At 35.3% G+C, this 27,352-nt stretch overlaps 3 protein-coding genes and 1 non-coding gene across 4 annotated transcripts; 1 reads left to right on the top strand and 3 right to left on the bottom strand.

Moving 5' to 3' along the window:
* Positions 1–1,020: 1,020 nt before the first annotated feature.
* LOC145598934 (protein S-acyltransferase 18-like) lies at positions 1,021–4,565 on the bottom strand. Its single transcript, XM_081655336.1, has 10 exons — positions 4,489–4,565; positions 4,137–4,238; positions 3,859–4,000; positions 3,613–3,726; positions 3,058–3,504; positions 2,900–2,971; positions 2,622–2,753; positions 2,460–2,540; positions 1,695–1,856; positions 1,021–1,578 (listed from the first exon to the last, which is right to left on the bottom strand). Exons 3-10 carry the CDS (start codon positions 3,904–3,906, stop codon positions 1,099–1,101), a joined length of 1,536 nt encoding a protein of 511 aa, XP_081511462.1. The 5' UTR covers positions 3,907–4,000; positions 4,137–4,238; positions 4,489–4,565; the 3' UTR covers positions 1,021–1,098.
* Positions 4,566–10,932: 6,367 nt separating this feature from the next.
* LOC145599990 (small nucleolar RNA U3) lies at positions 10,933–11,148 on the bottom strand. The gene has a single exon (XR_014104229.1). It is a non-coding gene; the product is annotated as a small nucleolar RNA U3 (small nucleolar RNA).
* Positions 11,149–14,493: 3,345 nt separating this feature from the next.
* On the bottom strand, positions 14,494–21,963 carry LOC145598202 (KH domain-containing protein At4g18375-like). Its single transcript, XM_081654523.1, has 8 exons — positions 21,793–21,963; positions 20,598–21,196; positions 19,542–20,021; positions 16,820–17,065; positions 16,462–16,737; positions 15,976–16,025; positions 15,775–15,871; positions 14,494–14,985 (listed from the first exon to the last, which is right to left on the bottom strand). Exons 2-8 carry the CDS (start codon positions 21,180–21,182, stop codon positions 14,854–14,856), a joined length of 1,866 nt encoding a protein of 621 aa, XP_081510649.1. The 5' UTR covers positions 21,183–21,196; positions 21,793–21,963; the 3' UTR covers positions 14,494–14,853.
* Positions 21,964–23,394: 1,431 nt separating this feature from the next.
* Positions 23,395–27,260, top strand: LOC145598200 (transcription factor bHLH160-like). The gene is made up of 3 exons (XM_081654520.1): positions 23,395–24,403; positions 25,632–25,991; positions 26,338–27,260. Exons 1-3 carry the CDS (start codon positions 23,861–23,863, stop codon positions 26,407–26,409), a joined length of 975 nt encoding a protein of 324 aa, XP_081510646.1. The 5' UTR covers positions 23,395–23,860; the 3' UTR covers positions 26,410–27,260.
* The last annotated feature ends 92 nt before the right edge of the window (positions 27,261–27,352 follow it).

The raw sequence follows: 27,352 nt of genomic DNA, 5'->3' as shown, positions 1-27,352 counted from the left end.
TCAAATACAATTTTGGGTTGAGTCCTTATTGAATTAAGACGAGTACAAGTCAATTTCAGGTAGTTTTACCATTAGGTTTAGCAACTAGCATTACTAATAATAAATACAATAATTTGCTCTCTTTATTTAATGGATTAAGTGGTCAAGGCATGACGCAAGATCATGTAATACATAGTAAACAATACGAAGTATTCCAACGCATTTAAATGTAACTTTATTTGTATCTATCATGGCCCTCCCCTACTCTCCTTTTATCTCATCTTCAGTTCTTCGCCTATACTAATCTTATAGAATTTCTCCAATTCCTAAAGATATCATCCAAAATACAAATACCTAGAACTTCATACATTACAACTAACTAACTTCATTCATCTAAAATACAAAATTTAAAATATATAAAAAACAAATTAAGCTCAAACTTGAGTGAACTCTATGCATGCATGTCTATAGGCTATAAATAATATACTCACAAAGATCCATACTCCTATCAACAAAATCAACAACTTTAACAGTCAAGATTATTGCTGTTGTCAAAAAAAAAAAAAAAAAAAAAAAAAGAAGTCAAGATTATCCATTTATTACAGAATTTTTGTCACATTATTTAATGCATGTGACCTACTTAATAGCATTCCTGTACATTATCCATAACTTGTCTGCATTGGCTCAAGGCAACACCTTGTTTTTTCTGGGGTTGGAAGACAATCATCCAAACAACAAGCATTTTCAATTGCAAGAATCAATGGCCGCCAGCTAACTCCGTCTCATAGTTGTTCCATCGTTTACAAACTTTATAGTAATACCCCTATTAAACAACTTGAAATGACAAAAAGCCCTTATATTAACAAGTTTTGTTAATTTAGGATATTAACTTGTATTTTTCTGCTTTGCAAAAAAGATTATAACTTCTACAAAGTTTTCTATTTTCTATTTGTATGCTTAGAAAGCAATGAGCTATCACACGAGAATAATGTATTCAAGAAACAAAAGGGGCCAAACCATTGATCCCTAGTATGAATTGCATATAATAAACGAATCATTGGTGCTATGAAGTTATAAATGAGTTCTCAGAGACTGAGAATACAAGTATCACAGATAGTATTATCCAGGGGATGCTTCAGCCCCGTCTTTTACAATGGAACGCAGAACTTGCTTTGATATATACCCCTCTAGCTCCCTTGACACCCCTGTTAGTTTCAAGTCGAAATTGCTTTTGTATATTTGATTTGGTTGTGCAGCTGTATTGGACAGGGTAGCAGTCGAGCCAGAAATTCGTCTTCTTGGACTTGAGAACCTTCCTGGTGAGCCTGGATGTCTTGCTATTGAAACAAGAGGAGTTATTTTGTTCTGATCTCTTTCTGGCTTCTCCAATGGACCTTTTTTCACCTCAAAAGGAAGTGGATTAAGTTGTTCGTGTTCAACCATTTGCTTCTCTTTGGCCTTTTCAGCGGCTTTTAAAGCTTTTTCTTTACTCATCTGTATCAGTTTCCATGGATCAATGCTAGCACGGAAGTGTTGATTCTGGTTAATGATGGAGGTACCAGATTGAGGATCGATTTTAACAGATAGTTGTTCAGTGCTCTGAAAGTATCATAGGGTAATTAGCAAGTCAAGAATAGCAGATATTAAAACAGTCAATAATGTAGAGACATGCTGTAAATGCTTGTATATGTAAAGGCACGCTGCAAAAGCTTTACCAGATTTGATTTCTGTCCTATGAACTGAGATAGGACAATCCTTTTTGGTGAAGAAGGTTCACTGCCATCATCTGACGAAAATTCTGAATCATTCAATGACTCCAATCCACTAAATCGATGCTCCGCTCTCATAGCCAATATGTAATCATATGTTCTCATTCCCTGCAACAATATTTTTAAGACATACTCAGACTTCAAACAGGCTATATCACAGTCAGGTAGCAGCAATAGGCATCTTTTTGGTACATTTTAAATAAGTGATCAGACTGCAGTTTAAACAGGAAATGTTCAAACATTAAACCTTAAAACATGACAGCATAACTAGTGAATATGAGACTTCTTATGCTTTATTCTAGGAGAAGAAACTTGTAGTCATTCAAGTCATTTAACATTACTTCAACTCATTCACAGATCATTGTTGGCTCCTTGTATCTAGAATACTTAATTAATCAGCTCATATGCGGAAACAATGGTAAGTAACCAGGCCATAGCGTCTATAAGGAAATAATCTGTCAATGTAGATAGTCAGATTGATAAAGAATTAGAAGACGCAAACACCCTATACTTTTATCCCAGGCAAGTTCCAACTACATGGTGACAACACTACATGGACTCTGGCAGTTTGAAGTTTCTGCTTGCAAGATTAATAAGGATACCTGTTTAGTTTAAACTTTATTTCTTGTAATTACTAATTAATTGGAGGCATCACAAATGGTGATTCTTGAGAGATCAGTATCAATTACACAAAGTAGTCAGCAGAAGTACCTTGCGAATGAGAACAACATGAAAGAAAAAGAGTTGGCCAAGTGCTGCTGAGCCATAAGCTGTCAATAAAACCAACACTGCCTACAAAATCATCAGCAACAACCAATGAACGAAAAAGGCATACAAAATGCTAGTATACAAAGGGCAGTCAGAAAAGCTTACAGATATTGCAGCAAGAACTCCCCTAGGAAACTTGGTGGTGTGAAATACCCTTGCTAATTCCTGATCCATGTTTTTCTTATAAGCAAAGCACCGAACAAATACAGCAATAGCTGTTCCTCCTTCAATTGTAAGCTGCAAACATCAGAAAGAATTTAGGCAAAAGGTACTTGCAATGATTTCTCTTCAGTCAATAGAAGAACTCCTACACTCATTATGGGACAAATGATTGATGGGAACATAATTGAAGTACATTTGAAACTAGAAACTAAAAAACTCACCATCAATAGGGTAAATATCATAAGAAGGATGAATGTTGTATAATTCCTTTTTCCCACACAATTGTTGAGCCACTGTAAGGGAGCATAAGATGGAGTTATAGATACATTCATACACAAACATACAGCCAATATAGGCAAACAACATGTACTTTTCTTACCCGGCAATGGTGATCAAAGCCTTCAACACATCGATTACATGTCCTACAATGTTTGCTATGTTTTTTAACATGGAAATTGCACAAGGAGCAAAAGGAGAAATCCTCATCTTTATCATTAGGATCAACATCAGGCGAAACGGAGTCATCATCTTCTTTGGTAACAAGGGGAGGCAAAGGAAAAGGAAGCAAGGGATCCAAGTGAACATGACCATTAGCAATGCGCGGATCTACTAAATACTTCCTCCTTATAAAAGTCTTAAGAATCTTTCTCTCAAACCTCCTAAAACACCTCATAACCATTTGTCTTAATATAAAACCATAATTCAACTTTGTCAAGGACTTAGCTTTACTCTTCTTCACTTTCTTTTTCTTTTGAATACTATGTCTATTTTTCGCAGATGGATCAGTCCCCGTGCACCTTATAAATAACACCATAACCGAGAGTGCCTGATACGAAACGAAACAATTAACAAATGATTATCACCAATTACATGTAATAATAACTCGAAATTAAAACTTTCAATTTAGAAGTATGCAAATTTTCAAGGGTTTTACCACTGAAGAATATATTGAAATGACTACAATTTCAGCGATTCGATTGCCAAGAAAGAATCCTAGAAAGCAATAGAATGAAGCCACTAGGAAACTGTATACTGCCATTCCCACCATCTGTAAGTAAGATCATATAAACCAGGCAATTTGACCAAAACATCAGAAAAGTAGTACAGTGAACTAAAATAGAATTGTTTCACTAACAAATTTCAATCTTTTTTTTTATAAAAAGGAAAGAAATGAAGTCACCTGTAAAGGGTGGAAAGGGCGCTGCCAACCATGGCGCCTGGCATACATTCCTAGTAGCTACCGCTGTCGCCGCCACTGGTTTCTGATGGAAATTCCTCTCTATTCAAGGAGAATTGTGGTGTAAAAAATTACCCCCACAAATCTTAATCCAGGCAATTTCATAAGAAATAGGAATAATCATAAATTGAGCTTACTGTCTAGATAATTAATTCAAAGAGCATAAATTTTGTGACCCACAAAATGAACTAAATGTAATTTAATCAGAATGATATACTAACCTGGCTCAAAAAATTACAGAGAAACCCAGAATTTGTAAATGATATTCAAATTTGATTTTCTCTTGTTTGAGCTTGAACTTAAATTAGAATCCCTAATTTTATCTGAAGATGAAGATGGCACAAAACAGTCAGCAACACATGAAATCAATCAAAATTTCTCGAATTCTTGTCATATACATTATTCTCTGAGCTGAATCTTGCAATTTAAAAAAAAAAGAAGCAATTGTAAGACTTGATTCTACAGATTTAGCAACATAAACCAATGAAATTATAATAATACCGAGTTGTAATTTGTACAGCAAGAAAAAATGAAGAATAAAAATGGAAGCTTTAAAAATGGGAGCCATTTTACCTTGTGAAATTGAGTTTGAAGCGTTGGAGAGAGGAGAGAGAAAAAGAAAGCAAAGTTGAGCGGGGTTCCCGTTATTTTCAACAATTCGAAATTGAAGACAATGAAAAAAAGAGAAAGATATTAGATTTGTTTATTGGGTCTGTCAAATATGGCCCAATAATCAGTTTTTTTTTTTTATTTTACTTTCCAAACAAATAAGACTTTGCATGAGACAATGTATGAGTGTATGACCCAATCAAGGCCCTACTCAAGCAAACCTCTTTTTATCTACTCTTTTATCAATTTAAGGCCTTCTAAATGGAGGTTTGATAGGTACTTGTATATACATATCAAGGGACATTTGAGACACTTCGCATTAAAACCGGTCCCCATTTGCCCATCTCTCTCCTCCTTTCTCTCACCCCATGTGATTTACAATACTTTTCAATATTTTAAGGTTTGATACGTATTTGCAAATACATATCAAACCTACATTAGTACCTCCTCTATCAGTTTTGTGTACATGACCTTTAGGTACCATACCAGTTTATCTACTCTGTTAAGCTCAATAACTGTCCGTCTGAAAGATTTGCCTTAAAAAACATGCAATTGTACTCGCATAAAGTGTCCTGTTATGATGTTTGGAAAATATAGGTTATTGAATGATTTGAAAATTTCCGCATTTTCTTAAGGAATTGATAAAGCTTTGTTTTACAACTGAGGCCGGATTGAGTGTTATCAATAGCAGAATTGGGCTAAGAGTAACGAATAGTATGCTAGTATATCTGCTTTTGCTAAATTCAAAGAGCAATTCATACATAACATGGAGTAACATTTAAGAAAAATATTCATCTCACAAACAAGAAAAATTTAAGGAATATTTGTCTGGTGGTGTTACTTAAATGTATCAATTACTAATACGCTCTCAGCTCTAAAGATGCATATAAACCAAACAGTTGATATGAGCATTTGTAGATTGATTAAGATCAAAACGCCATAAGGCGGTCATGTACACAAAAGAATTTTCTCCAACAGTATGTAGATATGAAAATTCAACACTACTAGTTCACTAATTAGTATTATTACAATAATACCTGCAAAAATAATTGAAAGCATAGCAAAACAGGAAATCAACAACATACTACACAACTTAGGTTTTTTCAGATTCATAGTAGGAGGTTTCTTAGGGAGTGCATTTTGGTAAATCTAGTAATTATCTGGTTTAAGTTTATATGAATTGTCAACTCCTGCTTCACAAATCCCAACCAGCACTACAGCATGAGTGGCACGACCCGTACTCCCTTCTTAAGGACAACATTTGTTTCGAATTAACGTATTCATCCAACACGGCTTTTAAGCATATTCTGGATAACCACTTTGAACATCAATTACAGCAATGATTGGAATTCGATAGGATAGTATCTTCCTCACTTCATCCATATTCATATTTTCAAAAGGTATCACTACTCTTGAATGTGTTTCATGGATAAGGCCATGCAAATAAAGGCAATGGCGAATCTAGCATTTTTTTTTATAAGTGAGTTCAGATAACTTAACAAATTATATAGAAATTATTCATAAATTAACAAATTACATTAAACTGTGTATATGATTGACACATATATAAATAAGTGGGGTCAATTGACCCCATAACTTTGACTTTAGATCCGCCCCTGAATAGGGGCATCCTACCCTATCTTCTCTATCTCGATTTTCAAGATCTTCATGTAAAATTTGCTCTAAAGATTCATTGGTTTCCACAAATTAAACCAACGTGGTTCAAGTTAGAAGGGGGTTTTGCTTTAACCCATCGAATTCTCATATCATATTCCAAATGATGGGTTGTTGCCGTAAAAGCATATGATACTGTTTAAGCAAATAAAATCATTTCTAAATAAAGTATTAGTTTGAAATGTTTACATTGTTAGCTCAATATCATAGTAGCTTAACTAATACAATTTTAAATAATTACTTAATGAAAAGTAATTTTTTCTATGGCTTATAATAGGTCATATCCTAATTTTAAGGTACTAGGATAATGGGTGGCAGCTTGGAGAACAAAAATAGCAGATATAGAAGTCCATAAAGAACAAGTAGTAGTGATGAACCTATTAGTTATTTTTAGGAAATTTTAGATTTTAACACCAAACAAAAACCTGAAAATGGTTTTTAACCCCCCATAAAAAATAATTTACTTAACATCAGAATTTTTTTTTAAAAAAATGGATTTTACCACAACTTAACGGTTTCCGTCAAAATTTCCGTTAAGTCGGGTCCATAGTGACACATGTCACCATTTTACTTGTTTTCAAAAAATAATTTTTTTTTAAAAAAAGAGAAAATAAAAAAATAATAAAAATCCTAAATCTACCCAGCCATCGCAGCCCCACCACCGCCCCCCCCAGCCACCTTCACCCAACGCACCCGCCGGCCAAACGCCAGCGCATCACCTCCCCCCCCCTTACTCGACGTACTTAAACCCCCCTCCTCCTCCTCCTCCGCAGCCCTAATCCGCCCCAACACTGTCCAACCACTAATGGCTGAAACCCTAATCTGCAACCATCCCCAAAACAACCACGAATTCGGCCATAAATGGCTGAAATCGACCGATTTTGGGGCTGAGTGGCCTTAACTGGCTGATTTCAACCATCAATGACAGAATTCGTGGCCATTCTTGGGGAACGACAGCTGTAGTCTAATGGTTTGGGGGTGGTTTAAGGCTACGGGAAAAGGGTGGGGATAGGTTCAGGTCGGTCGGTGAAGGAGGGGGAGGTGATGCGCCAGCGGCTGTGGTCAAGGTGGGAAGAAGATAACGGTGGTGGGGCTGGGGTGGCTAGGTAGTTTTAGGATTTTTTTTATTTTATTTTTTTTCTTATTTTGGCCAATAATAAAGCAACACGTGGCTTCATGGCCCCACTTAACGTTCTCCTAAACGGAATAAGTTAAGTGGTGATAATATCCATTTTTTTAAAATTTGTCTGGTGTTAATTTTTTTATGGGGGTGTTAAAAACCAATTTCGTGTTTTTGTCCGGTGTTAAAAATCTAAAATTTCCTTATTTTTACATTGATCTGGTTACATAACATTAGGTAATCAACCCTCCCAAGCCCTCATTTCTTTTATACATACATAATATATGTCACTCGAACTCTTCTTTACGTCTAAAGTACCTGTGTAGGACTTTTGACCCTCAAACACGGGTACAACACTTGAACTCTTTATTTTGGGCCAAAATCTTGATTTTTTTTTTTTTTTTTTTTTTACGAAATAGCTGACTCAGACACTTAAACATATACTTGTGTCAGATATGAGTATCCGAATCCAAGTAACATATACTCCCGTAAATACTTAACAAATGGTAAAAACTATGCCACACTAATAATAAAAATGGGTCCAATACTTGAGGATTATGCACTTTAATTACGAAATAACGCCTAACATTAATATTTCATAGAACTAAATAATAATGCAATTAAACCTACAAAAAGTAATTAGTAATAACCTGGATTTTGTCTCAGGGGAAGTTGAGGAATGGTCTCACTGTAAGGAAGACCAACAGCGTTTCTACACTTGATCCCGTAATCCCTCTCCAACGCCTCGAGACAGTGCCTGATCCTGACACCCACAAAGGATAACCCTCGGAGAGTCGGAGTTGGAGAAAGTTGGACAATGAGCAAGGCGCTGTTTTTAGTTGCAGCAGTTGGATGATCAGACAACTGGTGCCATCATAACAAAGCTTTAGTATTGCATTTCTTTCAAAGACTCGAAGACTACATCCGACACCATCAGCACTAGAGGATGGTCTAACCTCTTTCTCAACACCTAAACCTACAACACATTTACAAGTATTACCGTGTACATTTTGGCTTATGCTTACGAGCAATTCCTTTAGACTTTGATCAAGCTGAGCTATGGTTTTTATCACTGTGGTTTTTACAACTCTGCTCTTAGTCCAACCTTGCAGGTTATCGACGTATTTGTTCCGTGATTTTTGTTCCTAGAACCAGTATTTGAGAAGTTATTAGAGGGAAAAAGAGATGTAGAGAAAACAGGAGGAGAAAGAGAGTAAAAAGTATCAAGTTAACTAGAAAGTAACCAACTTTTATATCATTAGTAATGCATAACCTGTGCAAAAATAACTGCAAACAACTGCTTCTACCTTTCTGACCTTCAAATTTCAAAATTATGAATATTAAAGCAAATTTAGTGTTTTATCTCAAAGGAAATTAATTTTATTGATGTTTCTATTTTTTAAAATAAAAAATTATAATATAATAAACATCCGTGTATGGAACGGGTTTAAGACTAGTTATTTTAAAAATCCATTGAAGGTAGTACTTGGCTGCTCCATCGGCTGTCACTTGTCTCGTGTGAAACGTTGGTTGTGATATAAAATATCATCTAAACTTTATATGGATATTGAAATCAAGATCGGCTTGAATGAACAGCTAACTGCCTAACTTGTATACGATCAAGTAATGTATCAATTTTGAGCTTATATATTCTCGATTAGTGCCTAATGTGAAGTATGCAAAAGCATCAAATGAAGCATTCTCATCTGTTGTTCAGATAATGTACTTACACTTCAGAAAAGAAGCATTAACTACTTTGTCAGCATCAAAGAGCACTTTCACCAACTCAAGCAGGCCATACACTCTATCCTCGTCCGATTACAGAACAACCGCTGCCAACTGTTCTAAATTGACAGCATTAAGTCCATGCTTTAAACAAGCTGAGCTATAGTGTTGATACTGTTGATTTCTATGGTTATGATCACCACTCTGCTTTCTGTTCTAAGGTTCTAACTTCAAAGGTCATTGACACATTATTATATACAGGCGAAAACCAATTAGTCCTCAACTTCCTCACAGGTATTGGAGCAAGTTTATTTTCTACTGTGATAGTTAACTCTCGGAAATTTGAACAGTAGTAGAAATATTAACATCAGCTGGTTCCCAAAAACACATACGAGAAAGTGATGCAGTTGGAAAATGTAGAATAGACCCCATGAGTAAATTAATTAAAACAATCACACTTTTTTTTCAGATTCAATACAAAAGCTGGGCAATATTATCATGACTATAGACTAAATACTAACCTGGGTTGCATGCAAAACTACATGTAACAGGGTGAGCTTTTAATTTGCGAAAATACTACAATCTTGATAGATCATAATCATAGAAACTATTGAATAGAGCAATTCATAAAATTACCTAGTATAAAATGACCCCCAAACAAGTCATTGCCTATATAAAAGCATATGAAAGCGTCTAAAGAGGCAGCTTCAATCTGCTTTTGGGATAATGTTGTATCACCCCAGTTACTCAGTGCTGTAGCAGTAAAACAATCTATCAGATGAACCCTCAATTCTGACAAAGCCTCAATCTCCGCTAAGTCGAGCAGGCCATATCCTTTATGTTTTTCTTTTTCAGGAACACTCGCTGCCAACTCACCTAAATCAACAGCATTCCTACACTTGATCCCGTAGTCCCTCTCCAACGCCTCGAGGCAGTGCTTGATCCCAACACCCACGAAGGATAAACCTTGGTGTTGGAGGAATTTGGATAGTGAACAAGGTGCTGCTTTCAGTTGTAACAGCTGAATGATCAGACAACTTGAGCCATAACAAAGCTTCAGTACTGCAACTCTTTCAGAAACTTGGTGGTTACCTCTGACACCATCAGCACTAGAGAACGGTCTAAACTCTTTTTCAACACCCATCCCAACAACACATTTACAACCATCGCCACGTGCACCTCTGCTAATGCTCTTGAGCAATTCCTGTAGACTTTGATCGAGCTGATCCACGGTTTTTATTACCTTGGTCGCAATCAAACCTCCGTATACTGACTTCTCTGCCATTTTAAAAAATACAATTTAGAGAAGCTAAGGTTTCTATATTGGAATGGGATATAGACAGTCCAGTACATGATTTTGTGATTAGATGGTGAATATATATAACTGATACGGTGTATTGTTTAGAAGTGGAAGTGGAAGGTGGACAGTCCAAGATCTGTTCAATGAGTTTAGATTAGCCTTGGAAATTGACAGGTAGTTTATTCAAAGTAGGAGTAAAAACTTGGGTATTAATATTCAGCTGGTTCCCAAAAGTTTGTTAAATATAACAGGGGCGTTTTTCCCCTTAGATCTTGGTGTAAATCATATATACTTGTGCCATGACTTTACAGATTCCATATTTCCAACCTAAATTAAGTTGGAGAATACTTTAGTTTTTACAACTAACCGCACTGAAGTAAGTGACATGATTCTGAAGGTTAAATACAGTGCACTGAAGAAAAAATTACTCATACGTGCTCTACAACATAGGAAATGACCAAGTGGCTAATACCCGTGTGTCCGTGTTCTCTAATCACTGGTTAATCAACTAAACATGTTTACCGATGGACAGATAGTAACTTTCACAATTATAGTAGGTGAAGAACAAAAAGGGATGGTGAAGTACTGAAGTCTGTCAGACAACCGTGAGATCACCCCCAGCTCAAGGAAAAAACTGAGGAACGATCCTCGACTGCACCAGTGATCCGAAGATCAATGGAAGCCATTAATCACGCTCTGATAGCACGGTCATAATTCATCCACCAGACTTGGTTTTCTGTCTCCTTAGAGCTCAAGGATATAGAGGTACAATCCTATAGAACAGATCCTGTTCAAGTAAGGTCGTATCCTGTGAAAAACCCCTTAATAGAACTCACATCCAAACCGTAACACATGCGTTGTATTATTCGCATATCACGAGTTCACCACTACTAATCCTAAATTACCTGTTAATACATAGATTAAGCAAGCTGACAGCTAACCTATACACACCATATAGACAAAGCATAGATGAAAGTCATCTTTCCAATCACATGATATATTATATTTGGGTCGTATTGAAAATCAGAACTGATAAGCAAGTAGGTTTTTACAAGGAGAGTAGCTTGTGCATTAAAAGAAAATCATAACATTTCCTCAAAAAATAAAAAATAAAAAAGAAAATCATAACACAATACAATACAATTTTTCACTTTAACCTCATAAACCCAAGACATATACTAATATTTGCCTCAACTACATGTATAGATTTTGGTGTATGCAACTGAACACCCAAAACAAAAATGCTCGCGTAACAATTGTCCAGTTATCGTGTTGGGAATCTGGATTATTGAATTGTAGAAATAATTAAAATCTTGCATTATACAAGTATGGTATGATATTTCTTTATTTCCTGAAGATTTAATTAAGCTTTTAGTATTCGATACATCTACTTTAATCTAGACTTGAGTAAGAGCATGTTTTCAGCTCCCAATTTCTTTCTCTCATAAACAGTTCAGTTCAGCTCAGTCGTTTCTGGTTTTCTACATATGTTCCTTTTTAATCAATTCCGCACCACAACAATTAACAATCTCTGATACCAATTCAATATAACTCATCACCTTACGTACTCATTTCATTTGTGTACAACTGTACATTAACATTTGAGGGCCAGATTAGGCATGTGGCAAAGCATCAATAACAGAAATGTGGTAATAGTAGCAAAAAGTATGCTAGTATGAAGTTAAAAGCTGGAGCTTTTGTCAAATTCAAAGAGCATTTATTCATACATAATACGGAGTAACATTGAAGGAATATTTGTCCCTTAGGGGAAAAAAGAAAATATTCAACAAATATTTGTCTAGAGGTATAACTTAAATGTATCAACATAATAACAAAATTAATAAGCAAAAATCAACTCTCAGATGCATACTGATCAAGAGTCATAAGGCGGTCATATCCACAAGAATATTCTCCAATAGTCGACATGAAAACTCAACAATACTAGTCTACTAAGTATTATTACAAGACCTGCAACAACTACTAATCCAAATAAAACCAAGAAAAATTGAAGGAGTAAAACAGGCAACCAACAAATAACCTACACAGCTTAAACCACATCAAAAATGTAAGCCTGTAAATGGCTGTAATAACTGCACAAGCTATGTTAAGTCACAGCAACACTATAAGTCTATAAGACTACCTGCACAGACATCAAGCACCCAGCACAAGCTAGCACATTGCAACAAAGTCACCAAAATCAGCCGAGGAGACATTTTCAATCAACTCCCCAGAGTTATAATACCTCAAAAAGCAGCACAGGTATGATCAAAATGTAAGCACCCTTTTATGGTCAGTTTTGGGACACAACTATGCCTACCTCGCTACCACTAGTTCATCTTCTCTAAATTGCCTAGAAAATGAGAAGATTCATAGCAATTGAAAAGCTTGTGGTGCATATACATTATAGAATCACTAGATTCAACCAAGCTAACTATATCTAGACCACTCAAAGATAATGTGATAAACTAGAATGAAAGTACAAGTTACCTAAATAAAAGGTCTAGACTCTACAACTGCCTTCAGACTATAATAAAAGCAGAAGGTGGGATGTGCTTGCTTTATATAGCCTACAAAATGACATCCTATTTTGGTTTTCAGGCTCACCAACAAAAACTACCTCCCAAAGTGAACCCAGCTCGCGAGAAAACCACAAGCAAAATATAAGACATAACTAGATCGACACACAGCAGGGGCAAGGATGTAAAGAATGCTAATCAAGAAATCTGAAAACCCCACAATCACAAAAGATAGAAAAAAACTTGGGTCTAAGTAGCTACTCTTTTCATGCTTCTTCTGTCGTCCACTATTCTTCAAGTAGCTAAGAGACCTAGTACCAAAACCAAACCAAGAACATAAGGAAAAATATTTCTAAGTTCATTGGGGTTTAAAAAGAAGCAACAGATGTTCCACTAATTGAAGGTTAAGAAATCTAACACCATAATTTCTAGAGCCAGAGATAAACATATTAAGAATAGGAATTCATGACTAAAAAAGGATCCTCATAAGTTCTTAATACTCTGTTTTACCTCTGAATCCAAGCTTATACCAAATACTTTACGAGGAAAGGGCCTACTTGCATATAATAATAATTTTGTTTTTTAAGAGTCCTGAACATCTTCCTCTATTAATCTGATGAGCTATTTGAAAAGGAAAAGAAAAGGCAACATCTCTAAGCAGTAAAACTGTTAGCCCATTGGCAAAAACATTAACAAGTTTAATCCCAATAGCACAGTGAACGTGCATAATTTACTCTCTTTCCTTCGATAACACACACCAAGTTATGGTCTGGATGGAAAAAAAAAAAAAGGAACCAGAAGGCAGAGAGGAGCCAAAGATAGCGGGAAACCACAAGTACTATAGAGAGACTTTGGACATCATAACATTTCTCTAAGGAAATCCAACTTCAAAAAAGCACAGAAGAAAATGAGTTACTCCAAAGAGAGGACTTGTAATTGCTAATAAACAAAAGAAAAGACATGAATAGATTTATATTAAAAAAAAAGAGTCAAGATTAGAATCTTAGACTGTGGTCTGTGGAGACAACCCTCACAGAATGGAAAATCGCTATGCAATGACCAAAATAACTTCACTACAGCAAACAGAATTTTTTTTCTATAAAGGGAGCTAGGAGCCTAGGATTTGAGTTTGCTGCCAAAGACTGCAGCAAAATATGCTTCTTGTAATGGATTTGTACCCTAAAAGCTGGTACTAGAAGTTAACTGAGTTGATAACCCAAATCCAGGTAGATACAACTCTTTTCAGATTTCTGAACAAATAACTTCAATGGCAGGTAGATACAAAACACTGAATTTCAGACGCCAAAGGGCAGAGATCTAGCTATTGTGTCTAATGGACAACTCAGGAACTTGACACTTTCAAAGCAACATGATCTCGAATCAAGCATTATGACACAGATCAGGCCTACATGAGTAGAACAGGGAATATAAACATTCCCCACGTCATTTACAGGCTTCAAATTCCGAGACCTATATCTCAGATCTTAAGCTGACAATCTGACATTGATTGACATGGAAGAGCATAAGAGGACATGAAAAGCAGATGCAGTTTTTGAACGAATATTGTAGCAAAAAATAACCTGTGAAGCTATATAGTAGGAGGAATGGAGGAAAAGCATATGAATGCCAGAACATGCAACACTGGTTTGATTATTATGTTCAGTAGAAGAAAAACCTTTCAGTCAGAAACAATATGTTATTCATGGAAACTGCAAGAATATAGATGGATAGCACAAAGTCAAGAAAGGAATGAAGGATCCTAACTAAAGCAAGGCAGCCCGCAAAAGATGAGTAGACTAAGTAGCCATGAGATCTAAGCTCCATCTAGACAGATCTGTGTGCGAATCCTCTGGCACAATATCTTGATTGGCATTTTTGATGGAGATAAACTGGTGGAATATTCTAAAAAGGAGAACTGGTGGAATAGCCTAGGGAAAGTGTACAGAGAATAACACCCTTATAGTCCAGTTTCAACTTTCCTACAAAGAAAACACTTAAGTAGCCATAATGAATGCCTGAATTAAATTTTCAGCTGAACGCTTCTGCTCAGGTGTGCCAGATATATGTGCCACACGGTCTCCACGAGAAGACTTTGGATCAGAAATCTCTATTACTGCTCCAGATATCTAGAAGACCAAAAACAAGAGAAATTTCAAAGAATGTTAGATACTTAAAGCCTCATCATTTGAACCAACACAAAGAGGAGAGGACTCACAGAAAAGAGAAGGAGCTTAAGAGCAGCAAACACAGATTACAAAAAAAAACCCTCACTCAAACATTCAGTCCCCAAATTCAAAGGTCAGTTTCATGTTGGAAAGTAAAAAATGCCGAGAGCTGATTTAATCCCTTTAAAAAATCTCACTCAAGCTTCAATTTGATGAGTTAGTGGACATAATAAAACCATAACTCTTCTATTCGTTATAGAAATAAGATAAGCTGAGTTTAATCGATGAGCAGATGAGGTACTCGGGCCCTTAAGCTTATATCTGGCCCTATCAGAAAATAAAGCTTGTCTTGTGCTAAACTAATAACACAATCAAGTCAAGAAAAGAAAATTAAGAGAATAAAAAATGTTTGAGTGAGCATGGGCTCAGCAGTACTAAATCAGTTAAAGACTTAAAGCTTCAACTGTCTGAAGTTACGATCATAGACATAAGTTAAGTAATAAATCTAGTGAATCTTAAGCAGAAATCAGTAGTACATAGCTTGACTCAGTCATTATCAGCCATAAAGACACATTTTGAGCACATCATTAGTAATAAGCAGCTATGTAAAGTTAAGGTTATCAATAGGAATGAAAACTCTCAAAGCTCAGCTATCCACCCAAGCATATGTTTCAACACTGTAAACACTAATGACTCATGAACAAAACCAAAATGGAAAATCTCACATCAAATCAGGAAAACAGAATGTACCTGACGAATATTGGAAAGATTAGCCCCGCTTTTTCCAATAACTTTACTAACTGCACTAGCGGGAATCATTATCTCCAGAGTAGAGGATTGCAGCAATCTGTTCCATGCCATAACCAGCATAGAAAAGAATCAGCTCAGGCAAAAGATTTAGCTAGAAATAGAAAATGGTTTTTAAGAGAAGCTGATTAATAATAATCATACCCTCCATAAAGCTTGGATGAATATGAGGATCCATATACATCATCTCCCATCTGGAATGTACAAAAACAAAAATTTGTATTAATATACACAATGGGAGAACAAAATTATTCGAAATAGAAGAATAAAATCAGAGACCTAAATCCAGCCTCCAGCCAACATATAATTTGACTGTTAAAGTAAAATTGTAAACTATTGTGTCAAAATGATCATCAAAATGAGGAAGTAGCTATTGTGCAGCGTGAACCCCATACTGAGAATTCAAACCAGAATTCTAGAAGGAAGAACGTAATCCAACATAAAGATGGGATCTGTGCTACACCATAGCCACAACAATCATATATAACCACATTCAAACCCATAAGCTTCAAGCAAACATAATAAGGAGGTTCTCTTTTAAACATAGATCAGATCAGTAACAAACACAGATCATTGCAGCTAAGTGGAAGGTACAGGTACAGGTACAGTTAAAGAGAGAATTTAACATACCGGCAATGATCCGTATTTGTAATGGCTACTAGATGAATACAAGCCAAGATTGCCAACCCCATTCCCAGACTCAGTTCTTGGTTCATAACCCAAAGGGTTGACTGGAGGAACAGTTTGTAAAACAGGAGGCAGTGAAAATCCACTGCTACCAGGGTATAAAGAATCAGGAGCAACAGAAGGATTGCTAGCACCAGCCTTATCTTTCAGACCATCATCACGGAGCCTAAGAATAATTTGTATAAGTGCATCTCTGACATTTTTAACTTCTCCAGACACCTAACATGATATAAGAAGTAACAAAAAATTAACTCATCTACAAGGAATAGTATTAACAGCTTAAGAATTAGAGGATTCGTACCTCAACATATTCATCACCTTCATCAGCACACTTGAGCATGTCTCCTTTTGAAATCCGGATATCAGCCCTGGTCCTTTTTCTAATCTCATTGATGATTGAGCCGCTCTTCCCTATAATGCACCCAATATTTCTAGATGGAATAAGAAGGCTCATGGTAACGTTTTGGTCATTTTCAGCATCTTCATTGATCTTTTCTTGAAGTAATAGAACAGCTTCGATTGCCTTTGATTGTAGATCATCCAACGACTGCCATGAAACAGAAATTCTATCACAAGAGTTCCATAATACAAATTGTAAAAAAAACATTATAAAAATTAAACCAATATTTAGCAAGAAGTCTTAAAGTAAAAATTGACAATTCCCGTATACACAAAGAACATATACAGCCATGTCAGCCAATACAGGATAACTATAATCTTTAAGAAGGACTACAGCAATGACCAAGCAAGGCTTGGCATGGTGGAAAGGTTTTGAATCTCACAACCATGAGTTGTGGGATAAAACACTCACTAGGGGAGTAGGGGGAACGTTATGTTATACGCAGTAATTTTTTTTTACCTTATACAAATACTTGAAAAGCATACCTACTTCACAAATTTTAAGTTCGCCTTTCAAGACTAGAATAACCGTTGCAAAGTGGAAAGATGAAAAAAACTGTTAAATTATAACAGTTTCATATCAATTCAATAGAGACCACTGAACTTATATGCACCCTAGGAAAAGATATAAAAACTAGCCATTCAACTCTACATTTATACCTTCTACATATCAGCTAACGAACTCAACATGATTTGATAAGGAGGAGCCTAAAAAAGCATTAATGGTAATTATCCACACAGTACTAAAGAGCTTTGCTTTGCGGGGAGAAAAACCCACATTTCAGAAATGCAATGATCATGATTCAAAAAGCTTAAAAGCTTATATACCAGATATTATCCCTTTCATTCATTCATTACTACTAATCAAACTAATTGATTGTTAATCAATAATCAATAACATAATACTAAAACAAACACTAGGAATGACACATGTCACTTCCCGGTGCTGTTTTTTCCTCCAAAACTCCCCCCTTCCTTTTTAGCAAAAATCTTTTGTTTTTGAAATATTTGTATAATACAACTATAATTATATATTTGTATAATACAACTATAATTATATATATTATCTTTATAGTAATTGTATTCCTTTAAATTCCGTGTTCTATCTACTTAAAATAGTTACACAAGATTTTGAGGTCTTTTTAAGGGAGAATAAGGCAATAAGCTATAATTTAAAAGGGTAAATTACCTATATAGTTGTACAATAGTGGGGTTTAATGGAAAAAAATATCTATATATCTATGCATGCTGGCATTGTTGGTCTTGGACGAGCCTTTGAGGATGCGTTGAGTCTGTTTAATGGAACAGTGGAGTCTGACATTTTGAGTAATCCTAGTGAGGTCGCTGCCCCTAAACTCATGAAGAAATTGGCAGATATATATTTCACAAAGGTTACCGCTTCTGCAGAATCTGCTTATTCTTTAACTCCTCGACAATCAGCATTATGGAAATCACAGCAAGGTGATCACACCTCTGATTGGCTTCGGGCGGTTCCTATTTCAGGGTTGGGTCAGACGATGATCGCCAAGACTTATCGCTGTGTGTTATCCTATCGGTTGGGTGTACCATTGTTCTCTATCTCGACGTTGTGCTCAGCTTGTTCGAGGGTTTTTGCTGGAGATATTTTCTGGGCGGGTTGTGGCTGATGCAGCTCATCGGAAGCGGGTTAAGTATGAAGCTCGATGTCAGGCGATTGGATATGGTTTCATTCCCTTCTCCTTTTCTTCGCTTGGGGAATTAGAGAAAGAGGCTGTTGCGTTACTGAAGCGGATTCAAAGGTTCTCGACGACGCAAGACATTGGGGCTCGTGCTGCAGCTCATATCTTCACTAGGGTAGGATTTGCAATAGCTAGAGGAGTGGGGGCCCAGATTGTATCTCGGCTTCCCACTAATTTATTGTAGGTTGTATGGATTTTGTTTTTGAGATTAATAATAATAATAATAATAATATTTTTGTAATAAATTTACCAACTTATAACTTTATTTTTTCCTTACAAAAAATCTGTTAACTATGTATGATGTCAGATTTAAGTTTTTTTTTCCTTAATTATTCTACTTAGCTTATTTATTGGACGTACATGGTATAGATTTTTGTTTTTAACTAAAATAATTCATAAATAGAAAACTATACGACATCTACATGTATAGTTTTATTGGGAATAACATACATCATTAATATAACATAATGTATACTATTTTTTTAAGAATTACAACTAATCAAAAATAATTGTAGTTTTAATAATTATTGCCTTATTATTTCATCTTTCTTATGTGCATTACATTTGTTTATTACTTTATTCAACATGAGTTACCTCATCTTTTTTTTTATTATACTTCGTATCACAAATTAATTATGAGAATAAAAGATTATTACTACAGTGCATTGCACGGGCACTAATCTAGTTTCTTCAAAAAAAAAACACACACACACACACAAATTCATAAGTAATATAGTTCCTAGACAGCATGTGCTGTCAGAGTGCAACAGCATAAACAAGTATGCTAATCTAGGAGGAAGAAACCAAAATACAGGGGCTAAATAAAAATCATAGTGGGAACAAGGTAGTAACAGAGAATATTAGAGGAAAGACCCAGTTGTAGTAGTAATAAAACAGAAGTCATACCTCAGTTGAAGTTACAGTAATCAGACATTCACTGTACTTATCTCGGGTAGCTTTAGTATCATCAACCTCAATGTGCGTACCACTGGCCTGTCTTACACTTTTGATAGTACACCCTCCTCTCCCAATGACACGCCCAATCTTATCAGAAGGACATAACACCCGTACTGTCAGCTCCTCAGACCGAGAGGCCCCATTATAACCAGGGACAACAACAGACCACATGCTTCCTGAATCGGCATAGCCTGGAACAGAAAGTTCTGGTGCATGAGCATCAATTAGAGAAGCAGACCTAGAAGGAGGTATGGGATCAGTATAAAATCCGCTGGCAGGATAAACAGGCATGTCAGCAGGAATAATGATGCTTGGTGCAACCTCGGGCACACTAGTTTCAAGGGAAATTTCTTCTTTAGGAGCAAACTTATACATGATTGCAGAAACAGCAAACAGTGCTCTCTTAACAGCATCAGAATCTCCTGAAATCTGATTAAAGAGAGAGGTTTAACAAAAGCACAAGATTGACATCAAATTACAGAAGTATGTGTTTTTCAATGTGAAGAAAAAAAAATAGTGGAAAACACCTTAGACATCAAATCCAGTAGAAAGAGCAATAAGGATAGTGAGCACTCTGCCCGAGATATTCAAACTTTCAGAGCCGTTAAAAATCAATCCTTGGCATGAAACTTTCAACAATAAGTACTAAATCTACATGTCATATTGGCTACTAAAATTACCATTGATATAGCCAGTTCAACAAACTTTGGACAACTTGCTCAAAGTTGTATTGCAATGAAAATCACCAATTCACCACTGTAAAAAGGCAAGGTTATCCTTACTGTGCATAAAGACTACAAATACTACATTCCTTTATTTTACCTCTAAAAAAACAACTTGCAATAGATGGCAAACTAAGAAGCTGCATAAGAAATTTTGAAAACAGTTCACAAGTATACATGCTGCTGCATAATGATAAGATTAATGCAAAGGGATGCAACTCATGCAAGAACATGTAAGCTAAGAGCTACACATAACATAGCCTTATTCCAAAGAGCGACTGACCTGAACAAAATTGTCAAAATCCATAGCACATGAATGACTCGGGTCTGTATCATCCTTACGACTGACCCTAATATTAGCCCTTGTATTGCTTCTCAATTTCTTTATCATGCTCCCCGACTTGCCAATTACATTAGCAGATTGACTAGCTGGGACGAGAATGTTGCACTCTTCTATATCCTTTTGCCTCCTCTCGGAATCACCCAAGCTGGACAATGCATTAGCAATGGCAGCATGCATTCTAAGAAGAGCATCTTGAGCAGGGCAAAGGGGTGCATTATTGTTATACTCCTCATCAACTTCAATATCTACCTTCTCCTTTACATAACAATAGATAGTAATCACCCTTTCCTTGGCACCAGGAAATGGATCCACCACCTTCACCTTCGCTCTCGTCTCCTGTCTTATCGAATTTATCACCTTTCCAGCTTTACCGATCACACTACCGATAACCGTGACAGGACACAGAATCCTGTATGCAATCAATTCATCACCGCCCTTCTCTTCCTTATCAGTCCGTCTTCTCTGATTCTTACTATCCCCATAGTTTTCTCTCTGACCTCGATATCGCTTGCCCGTTTCACCCATATATCAACAATTATCTACAAAGGAAAATGTTGGTTCCAATTTTAATACAATCCTTTAACAGAACATGAGAAATTGATAACAAATATCAACCCTAGAATTGTGCAGAGTAGCCAATTTACTTCACCACATGCACATTTTATAAGTCAATTTTATTCACAGAAACGATAATTTCATGCAGATAATTTACATTATATTAAATTCTTTCTCAGCATAAACTTTAACCCAAAATTTCAATATTTTGCCTCAGGACCAACGATTCTTTCAATCAAATCTTATTTCTATTTATAATTCAGTCGAAACCCACATTGTGAAAATTGAAGCCAATGAATAAGTACCAATTTCATGATAATCAGCCATTGTTAAAGGGATTTTAAAGAATAACAATAAGCAAAAAAAAAAAAAAAATGATTAAGCAAAACCAGATTCCACAACATCCTTTGCCAAACTAATAAAATTGAAACTTATTTCAAGAATTCCAATAAAAAATAAAAACTTTTGTTCATACCCCAGAAATCGTAAAAAAAAAAGAGAAACTAGAATTCTAGAAATCTAACACAGAAGAAAAGAATCGAGAAAGAGGAATTCTGGAAAAAGGATAGGAGATACTAACCAGAAAGAGAGGAACTTTGAAGAGAGAACACGAGGGCTTAAACTCGAAGGATCCTATGAATCAAAACATTAAAATTGAAGACCATTAACAATTTAACATACAATTACTCCGTATTTCTCTTTACTTCGTCGGACTATGAAATTCTTTTGGTTATGTAATTGGTTATGCTCTACTTGCCTAGGCCCATATAGTGTTTTGGTTATAGCCATATTGCCTAGATTCCTATCTTTTGTCATGTTCGGATAGAGCATTTCAGGTAGCAATTAATGTTTGGACTTAAAAATTTTAAATGCTTGTTAGAAAAGAAAGAAAAGAATTATGAATGGCTAAATCTTGCTTTAACCTATAAGTATGTGTTGACTTGTTTTCATTGTTGTCGAGCGCCCATGTGGCCATGTAGCCACGTAAACAAGTCTTTAATTTTTATAAGTAGGAAAGTTGAAATCAGATCTTTTTGTTAATTCATAGTTAGACATACCAAAATTAAATCTAGCTCATGATCCAACAGATAAGTGGCGATAACATTAGAATCCAAATGGCCCATAAGCAAAACTTGATTCCCTTCGTCGAGTTCGATAGATGAGTTTTCGTCTTCCACAAATAAATCAAAACTAGATCCAGTAGTTCCATTTTCTAATAATGTATTTAGGAACGGGTTGTAACTAGTTCAGTATTAAATTTCTATAAACCAGCGCTTTATTAACTATTCGGTATATTTAATCTTTTTAATTGTTTAGTGAATCCTAATAACTAGGTTGAATAAATAGTCACTAAAGCCAGATGAAAATCTCGTGGCCTATGTCTAAGTGGTCATAAATTCAATATAGGAAGTAGAAATGCTCAAATGCCCTTGAATTTATAATTTATGTGAATTACATGTCGTCATAAAATTCATGAAAACTACCTAAACTTGTTTGGCTAGCAATGAAGAAAGTAACTTTCCATAGAAATTTCTATTTACCAAGGAGTAACAAGCTAATGCTCACGTCTATGGTTTTTTTGGTAGTACTATTACAAAGACTCGTACTTCACCTATGCAAAGATATGTACTTGCATGCTAAGGCACTTGTACTAGCAACATATGCATTAAAAAAATCCCACCTCCTCCAAACATATAGTACTCTTTACATATTACTATAACTCAATCATGTCTAAATATTCTTCATGAAAGCCATAAACTCTTTCAACTTTCTCTCTCCTCTTCCTCCCTCTCTAACCTCCAATTTTAATCATTTTAACTCCTTAATTCCAGCTTAATCTTATCGTTTGCCCATTTTTATAAAGTTTTTCACTTTATTTTATTCTTTGTTTTATATTCACTTTGTATGTTGTACACTTGTACTACTCATATTAGCTCGTAGTACTCCCCTCTTCTTCCTATCAAATGAACGTACATCCACAATATTTACCTCATCCTTAGTTTTTGGCTCTATAATCAACTGGTCAATGAAGGTGATTTTGATGATTTATTAGCTCTTAAACCAAGATTAATTGGTTAGTTCATCTTCCTTTCTTGTCTTAAACATGATTTATTCTCTTAGATTATGTGACTTATGTATAATATATGTTATTTTAACCTATTGTAATTGCTATACAAGTCATTTGTGATACTACTAGTACTTGTATTTATTTATAAATCAAATAAACTTTGCAACTAGTTTTAAAACGTTGTTTTCATGCCTGGTACTAGGTAGTACATGTAATTATTTGAATTCATTGTACTTTTTGTATCGATGTCAACTAACCATCTGGTTATTCTTTCTTTTTCGATTTTTAAATTAAAGATAAAAACAGTTATCGTGTCACAGTTAACAGGACGCACATTAAAAAAAGAATCCGACCTTAAAAGTCAAAACAATGATTGTACCTATAGTATTCAAAACAACTCGTCTCTATTTAAGAATACAAGATTCATGAAAGAATCATGCTTTTATCTTAACTCTGATAGAGTTTTCTTCCTAACTATTTATTATAACACGGTCTAGATGATTCTGATCCCTTTTATTCATTGGTCATCCCTGACCGCAATCATATAAAAACATCGATTATATATGTATTATTTACTTTTATGTCTAACCCTCCTTTTGGAAATCCCCTCTACAATGAGGAAGATGACTTCTCTTTCCCACATCAACCACCAAGTGATGATCCCATTAATTTTCCACCTCTTATTGAAGATCAAAATACTTTGCCTAATACATCATCATTACCCATGTCAGAGTACCAAGATTTAAGCATATTTCTTGGTGAAGATCATTTAGAAGATTATACACTAATAGAACAATATGGTCCCAACATACAGGACCCAATTAATTGGGTTAGTCCAATTGAACAGGTTGGTCTTGAACATGTACAGCAGGGTACAGCAGCAGAGGGCTCGTCTCTGGGGCATCATGAGATGCAATACTACTGTCCCACCACGACAACAACGATGATGACAACGACAACGATAATTGATGATCAAACTGCTGCCCCTGCAGATGGGGGTGTTAGAGAAGGATCGTCTAGTAAGAAACTTGATCACAATGCTAAGGAAAAAGTAAGGAGGATGAAGCTTAATGAAACATTTTTAGCACTTCGTTCTTTGCTCCCAGATTCTAGAAGAGCTAAGGTACTTTTAACATTTTTACATGTTATATTATTGTTTTTGTTGCTTGTATAAATAACTAAGCAGTTATCATTTGATTGATAAATTCAATTAATACGAAGATTAAAACAAGAATCTCTGCCTCATGCACCCTTAAAAGTTCACAAGGAGATTTTTTATGTTAGATCACTTAGATGATTTTGGATTGTCCTTAATTATTGGTTCTTCAGATTACTTATATGTTAGTTATAAGTGTACGCAATGCTTGATAATTAGGCTATGTTCTCCTAAGCTTATATATAAGCAAGTTTTAGCAAAAACAGCAAGTTATTAAATCCAATAAGTAAAGATTAGCAGAAATAAGCCAGAGGAAAATAGAGCCCTTGTAAGGAGAAAAGGCGCCTAATAAGTACACCCAATTCGATACACTATAATACTCTTCTTAATCTCACTTGATCTTCTTCCAATTGCCAACATTGCCAAGTGCCAACTGTAGAAGATATGGAACTCCCATCTAAAAGACTAGAGCCTTGTTTATGTAAGTCCTGTAATTACATAGATTTGATTGCAGCCAAATACATATCCTGCTTCTTTGAGGCTCATTACAGCTAACAAACCGAAATACTAACCCTCAACTCTAGAAAGACAAGGCAAACTAACAAAAACTTGAACAATGCTTTGCTTTCTTTTTTTAAAAAAGGAACAAACTCCTGATAAATTAAAAGGCAAAATGTCTGCTAAGGGCTGCCTAAACTGTTTCGACGTGCCCCCTTAGCCCCTTTCTACACAACAATTTCTTAAACAGTTAGCTCGAGCCAAGGCTGATAAGTGAGAACTCATATTCATTAGCAAAGATAGCACAAAGCCACAAAGTGAACTGAACCTTACAAATAAACATGACTCACAATAGAGGAGATGGGTGATAATACAACAACATCCAGCATAGTTTACCACTTTACTTTCTACAATTCTACTATTTAAAGATTATAATTGAGATTGTTTAAGAAATATTGTAAACTTAAGCCTCTCTAAACCCTGCCAGGCAAGCACCAAAGAGTCGTACTTGCTACTGCAACATGCTTGTGTTGCAGTACAGTGTACTCTTGTTCTGACTTCTGAGAATGTGCTATATCTAGTTATTATCTTAACCCCAGAAGATTATACTTGCTACTGCAACATGCTTGTGTGCAGTGTACAACTCTTGATTAATTAATTGGCGTACACTTACTCTAATAAATGGACAACTTTGCAGAAGAGGTGGAGTGGACCATATATAATTGATAGAGCCCTCGACTATGTCCCTCAGCTTCAAGCTGAGATAGAGAAGCTAACACTCGAAAAGAGCAACATGTTATCAGTGCTAGGGAAGAAGCAGCAACTTGTTGTAGGTAGCAGTGATGTTCGTGATGCCAACAAAGATGAAAAGACACTAACAGTCTCGATGAATGAAGTAAAAAGCGGTGAAGTGATAGTCCAAATATGTGAACAGAACAACAAAGTTGGTATCTTGTCCACTTTGATTGAGAAATTAGAAGGTCAAGATATCCGTGTCTTAGGTGCCTCTTCGCAACGTGCTTGTGAAGACAGATCCTGCTTCCATCTTCATGTTCAAGTATGTTTTCTTTGCCAATCACAGACATACATTAAATCTAGTATTAGCACTAATAAGTAGAGAAAGTGCATATCTAGGGCTGCAAACTGCATGAAAAACTCAAGAGGTTTTAGTGATTAGAACTATTTAGAAGTGTGATTCCTCAACCGAGGTTGAGGTCAGGGACTCAGGGTTCGATATATGAATTCATTTTATCTGACTTATTAGCCCTTATATTGAACATTTGACCTTGGATAGCTTTTATTTAAACTTATTGTTGAATTTATCAATTTTAAGATTGTAATTAACTGATTAAGGATACATGAAATGCAACTTACTGTACTGTGTTCAACGAACTCTTGTGCAGATGGGAGAAAGCCCAGTTGAAGCCGATTATGTTGCAGTCTTACACAAGAAGATAATTTCCTGGTTGTCCTAGTATAGAGAAAGATATGCTTCATATGAAGACTGATTTATGATTCACTAATTACAAAACTGAAGCCTGCCTCCTATTTTTCATAAAGGAGAAGAAATGATGCAATTTTTTAGAAGATAAATTACAGGACATTTGAAAATCTCAAGAAGAATTACATACTTGTATATACATTATACAATGTGCAATTTTATGCTTCATTATTATACTAGACTACTACTGTAGCATTTAATTAGGATTTCATTGTATACTTTGAGGGATTGTTTTTTTTTTTTTGTAGGTGAAAATTTATCATTAGAATAGGATGATTTTTCCAACAACCTACAGTTCTATGGACTAGTATTCTCTCTTTACTTGTATTAGTTGCTTACTGTGAAGTTGTAGAGTATCAAAACCCTTATGTGCACAATTAAAGAAACGGTGCAAGATGAAGATTGTTGTTGAGTATCAATTTCTAACCTTTGAGACATGGCTCCATGGGACTAACAAGAGTCAAACGCGGCACATTAAAAAGTTATCTCCACAAAATATAGTACTATCCCAGCAAAATATATGCAAAGTTCTTATCACATTATTGAGTTTCCATTACTTTATAAAATAGCTACAGCAAAAAAAAAAAAAAAAAAAAAAAAAATATACTAGTAGGATTCTACTCAATATTTCAATGAGCATCTCTTGAATACTTCCATCATAGTCATTTCTTTTGAACATGATACGATTATCATCGTGTATAAGATTTATAGTAATACCATTATCTTTAAAACAATACTTTTAAACGTGTTGCGCAACACAAGATTCATGCAAGTCTTAAAACACGCCACACTGCTTACACCCAACAGATACGCACGCCCGTATGAATGTCCTGATCTCAATCATCTATGACTATCTTTAGTAAAATCTAATCATCAAACTCAAAAATTTAATCTAAACAAGTCCACTAGAAAACTTA

Source organism: Chenopodium album, chromosome 20 (assembly GCF_948465745.1).
Source record: "Chenopodium album chromosome 20, dcCheAlbu1.1, whole genome shotgun sequence".
Lineage (NCBI taxonomy): Eukaryota > Viridiplantae > Streptophyta > Magnoliopsida > Caryophyllales > Amaranthaceae > Chenopodium > Chenopodium album.
The sequence above is the reverse complement of the archived record's forward strand: the minus strand, read 5'-3'. Positions and strand labels throughout refer to the sequence as shown.

Excerpts from the sequence above, each read along its gene's own strand:
- LOC145598934 (XM_081655336.1), bottom strand. The coding sequence starts at position 3,906 with ATGTATGCCAGGCGCCATGGTTGGCAGCGCCCTTTCCACCCTTTACAG. Across the intron at positions 2,972-3,057 it reads GCTTTGATCACCATTGCCGG|TGGCTCAACAATTGTGTGGG; the intron begins GTAAGAAAAGTA and ends GCTCCCTTACAG. Across the intron at positions 1,857-2,459 it reads ATGTTGTTCTCATTCGCAAG|GGAATGAGAACATATGATTA; the intron begins GTACTTCTGCTG and ends ATATTGTTGCAG.
- LOC145598202 (XM_081654523.1), bottom strand. The coding sequence starts at position 21,182 with ATGGGTGAAACGGGCAAGCGATATCGAGGTCAGAGAGAAAACTATGGG. Across the intron at positions 16,738-16,819 it reads AAGGTGATGAATATGTTGAG|GTGTCTGGAGAAGTTAAAAA; the intron begins GTACGAATCCTC and ends ATATCATGTTAG. Across the intron at positions 14,986-15,774 it reads ATCTTTCCAATATTCGTCAG|ATATCTGGAGCAGTAATAGA; the intron begins GTACATTCTGTT and ends TTGGTCTTCTAG.
- LOC145598200 (XM_081654520.1), top strand. The coding sequence starts at position 23,861 with ATGTCTAACCCTCCTTTTGGAAATCCCCTCTACAATGAGGAAGATGAC. Across the intron at positions 24,404-25,631 it reads CAGATTCTAGAAGAGCTAAG|AAGAGGTGGAGTGGACCATA; the intron begins GTACTTTTAACA and ends ACAACTTTGCAG. Across the intron at positions 25,992-26,337 it reads GCTTCCATCTTCATGTTCAA|ATGGGAGAAAGCCCAGTTGA; the intron begins GTATGTTTTCTT and ends ACTCTTGTGCAG.